This window comes from Piliocolobus tephrosceles, chromosome 17 (genome assembly GCF_002776525.5).
Source record: "Piliocolobus tephrosceles isolate RC106 chromosome 17, ASM277652v3, whole genome shotgun sequence".
NCBI lineage: Eukaryota > Metazoa > Chordata > Mammalia > Primates > Cercopithecidae > Piliocolobus > Piliocolobus tephrosceles.
In genome coordinates, this window is record NC_045450.1 from 42,103,034 (window position 1) to 42,106,365 (window position 3,332).

The window sequence follows — 3,332 nt, forward strand, 5'->3', positions numbered from 1 at the left end:
CAGCACTCTGAAGCTCACTCATGGTTCAGAAGAGCTCTGCTTGGTTTCTGCCTGGTTGACTCCCCAACACCCCCGTCTGCTCCCCTACTCAAGCCCCCATACATGAAGGATGCTCTCCAGCCCCAGACAGATGAACCCAGCTGTGCATGGAGGCTTTTCAATTCTAATAGAGGAACCAAGAAATGTCCCCTTTGAAAGGAGAAGTATGTCACTGCCATGGGCTCCAGATACATGTACCCCACCTCCATCTGCAGTTGAGTGCCCCTTCTCTGGAAATCCACAAATATTCCAAGAGCTGGACTTCTCCTGAATCATCTCAAATTCTTCGAACTTTGCTGGTCTAGGGAAGGATGTGAGGAGGTGACAGAAGGGGGGCAAGACCCTCAAAGAGGTTAAATAGGTCACTGCCACTCTCGACTCTCACCCGGGTGTCTCCCTAAGCAGAGGGACCTGCACGCAGAGACTCCCTCCTGGGCTCCTGGCACCATGGCCCCACTGAAGATGCTGGCCCTGGTCATCCTCCTCCTGGGGGCTTCTCTGCAGCACATCCATGCAGGTGAGAGCAGGGGACAGGTGGCCAGGGGTGGGCACCGGGAGGACAGGAGCTGGGGGCATGAAGACCACTGCAGCAACACACACATTTGTGTATTATTTACACTCCACCTACTCCCACAAAAGACATGAGAAGCCCACAGCACTAGGATTTTGAGGGAAATAAGCAGAGAAAAATGTTGATGATGACCCAGCTCTTGCGGGTGGGCTTGGTGAGGTCCAAAGCGAGCACAGCTCCGGCTACAATGGCTGCGAGGTGGGGGCTGTGGCTGTAGTTTTGCAATGGAAAATGAACAATTCTCAAAATTATTTATTAGCCTCTGTTTTATTAACAGGTTTTATGCACAATGAGGAAATCAGCATAAAGATAGGATAATTGGTTCCAAAAGCATGTAAAAAAAGATTCTCTTTTTTTGAGATGGAGTCTCACTATGTTGTCCAGGCTGGAGTGCAATGGTGCTATCTCAGCTCACTGCAACCTCTGCCTCCTGGGTTCAAGCAATTATCCTACCTCAGCCTCCTGAGTAGCTGGTAATTCAGGGGCCCAGCCACCACGCCACCAATGGATTTTCACCATGTTGGTCAGGCTGGTCTCGAACTCCTGACCTCAGGCAATGCACCCACTTCGGCCTCCCAAAGTGCTGGGATTACAGGCATGAGCCTCAGGGGCGGGGGGGGGGGGGGGGGCTCAGCCTGAAAAAGAGATTCTTATATTAGGTTGACAAAGGGAAGATGAAATAAGGTTGCCAAGTATAGACATACAGGGATGCACACAGACACACACACGTAGGCACTCACGGGACACACAGGATCCCCCACAGACACACACAGACAGGCATACCCACAAACACACGGGACCCCCACAGCATACACAGAGGCCTCACACACACTTGTGCATGGTAACACACAGACACACATACACATAGGCAGCGATGCACATGCAGTCACCACACACAGGTGCACACATGAACACGCACATGCAGATCTTCCATGAACAGCCTCCAGGAGTCCCCACAACATACACCCAGATACTCACAGACACCCCTGCCCCGCTCCTCTCCCTGCAGCTCGAGGGACCAACGTGGGCCGGGAGTGCTGCCTGAAGTACTTCAAGGGAGCCATTCCCCTTAGAAAGCTGAAGACGTGGTACCACACATCTGAGGACTGTTCCAGGGATGCCATTGTGTAAGTCCCCCCCGGCCCTACCTCTGCTCCTCGGGGCCAAGCCTGGGGACAAGTGCTCCCAGGAGCTCCCAGGACGGCCACTGGAGCAGGGAAGAGACAGTGGGGCCTTCCTCCCTGACCTCTGCAGGCTCCTTGGGGCAGCTCATGTTCCCCATGCTGTGGGACCCAAAGCGGCTGCAGGCCGTGAGGTCCAACCTGCTCCTTGATTTGCGGTGAAATCGAGGCCCCGGAAGCGATGAACACCCCCAGGTCCCACAGCTGGTCAGGGGCAATGTGGTCACCTTCCCTGGCCTGGGCCTAAGCCCTGCCCGCAGTCTCCACGTCCCAGGCTCTAGGCCGTCTGGGGGCATGGGCAGGCTGAGGGGTGGGCACAAGGTCCTGCAGCCCTGGCTGCCTGAGAGGGTTGATGTCACTCAGGACAGAACCTGAAGTCCCAGATCTGCCACCAATGCCTGGTGTGACTGCAGCAACTTCCTGCCCCTCTTGGAGCCTTGGAATCCTGGTCAGCATAGGGCGGGGCCGTCCCAGGGACTCTGGGGGCCCTTCCCCCTCTGCCACCCCTGGTAACATCCTCCTTCTGTGTAGTTTTGTAACTGTCCAGAACAAGGCCATCTGTTCGGACCCCAATGACAAGAAAGTGAAGAAGGCACTTAAATACCTGCAAAGCCTCTAGAGGTCTTGAAGTCTCCTCACCTCAGACTCCTGACTGTCTCCCGGGACCACCTGGGACCTCCACCGTTGGTGTTCACTGCCCCAACCCTGAGCAAATGGGTCCAGGGGAAGCCTTCCAAGGCCAAAGAAGCGCCACAGTGAGGGAGATCCCATCCCCTTGTCTGAACTGGAGCCATGGGCACAAAGGGCCCAGATTAAATTCTTTCTCCTCAGTCTGTGTCAGCGTGTTCGTGCCCACAGTGCAAGATGCACTTCCACTCCAGCCTGTCACTCTGGGAGGGTCCTCAGAGAACATCTGGTTCTGCCCTGTGCAGGTTGGAAAGGGAGACTGAGGCTGAGAGGGGCACGTGGCTTCCGCAGACCACGCACCAGTGAGGGGAGGCCCTGGTGAGAGGCCCGGGCAGGGGCGGGGCTGGCGGGGTCCTGGGAGGCGGTGGCTGGATTCTGTTCCCACCTACCCCGAGGTCTCCCGGTTTCCCCCTAGCCCAGCTCCTGTTCTTGCCCCACGTGGAGTTGAGGACAAGCTTCCCCGAGGTGCTGGAGTCAATTTCACAGACTGGCCAGGACCCTGCCGCAGGCCACAGCTCTGCCCAGTGCTGGGGAGCCCCCTGGCCAAGGGTGGCGGGACCTTGCAGCCCTGTCCCTGCCTCCCCCTGCACTCACTGCAGGCCAGCTGGTCCGACTCCTCCTGGCCCTGGCTCCCTCTCCCCGCTCAAATTCCAGACCAGCTTCAGAGCAAGGGGGATCTGTGGGTCCTGGGTCCTTGCGGGGGCCCTGGGTCCTCTGCCTGCAGCTACCTTCCTAGCCCCCTCCAGCCCCAGGCAGGCGGGCACCACGTGGCCCTGTGGTTCCTCCTGACTGAAGTGTGATGCCCACCAGGCCCGGGCTGACCTCCCCACTAGCTCAGCTGCGCCCAGACTGCA

The 3,332-nt window shown here is 57.5% G+C and overlaps 1 protein-coding gene across 1 annotated transcript; it reads left to right on the forward strand.

The window, feature by feature from the left end:
• The first annotated feature begins 440 nt into the window (after positions 1-440).
• CCL17 (C-C motif chemokine ligand 17) lies at positions 441-2,410 on the forward strand. The gene is made up of 3 exons (XM_023209876.1): positions 441-556; positions 1,620-1,737; positions 2,323-2,410. The coding sequence occupies exons 1-3, from the start codon at positions 487-489 to the stop codon at positions 2,408-2,410; spliced, it is 276 nt and encodes a 91-aa protein (XP_023065644.1). The 5' UTR covers positions 441-486.
• Positions 2,411-3,332: the final 922 nt, after the last annotated feature.

What these genes read in the sequence shown, in the direction of transcription:
- CCL17 (XM_023209876.1), top strand. Translation starts at nt 487, where the DNA reads ATGGCCCCACTGAAGATGCTGGCCCTGGTCATCCTCCTCCTGGGGGCT. An exon ending in TCTGCAGCACATCCATGCAG is followed by an intron (nt 557 to 1,619) that starts GTGAGAGCAGGG and finishes CTCTCCCTGCAG; the next exon opens with CTCGAGGGACCAACGTGGGC. An exon ending in TGTTCCAGGGATGCCATTGT is followed by an intron (nt 1,738 to 2,322) that starts GTAAGTCCCCCC and finishes CCTTCTGTGTAG; the next exon opens with TTTTGTAACTGTCCAGAACA.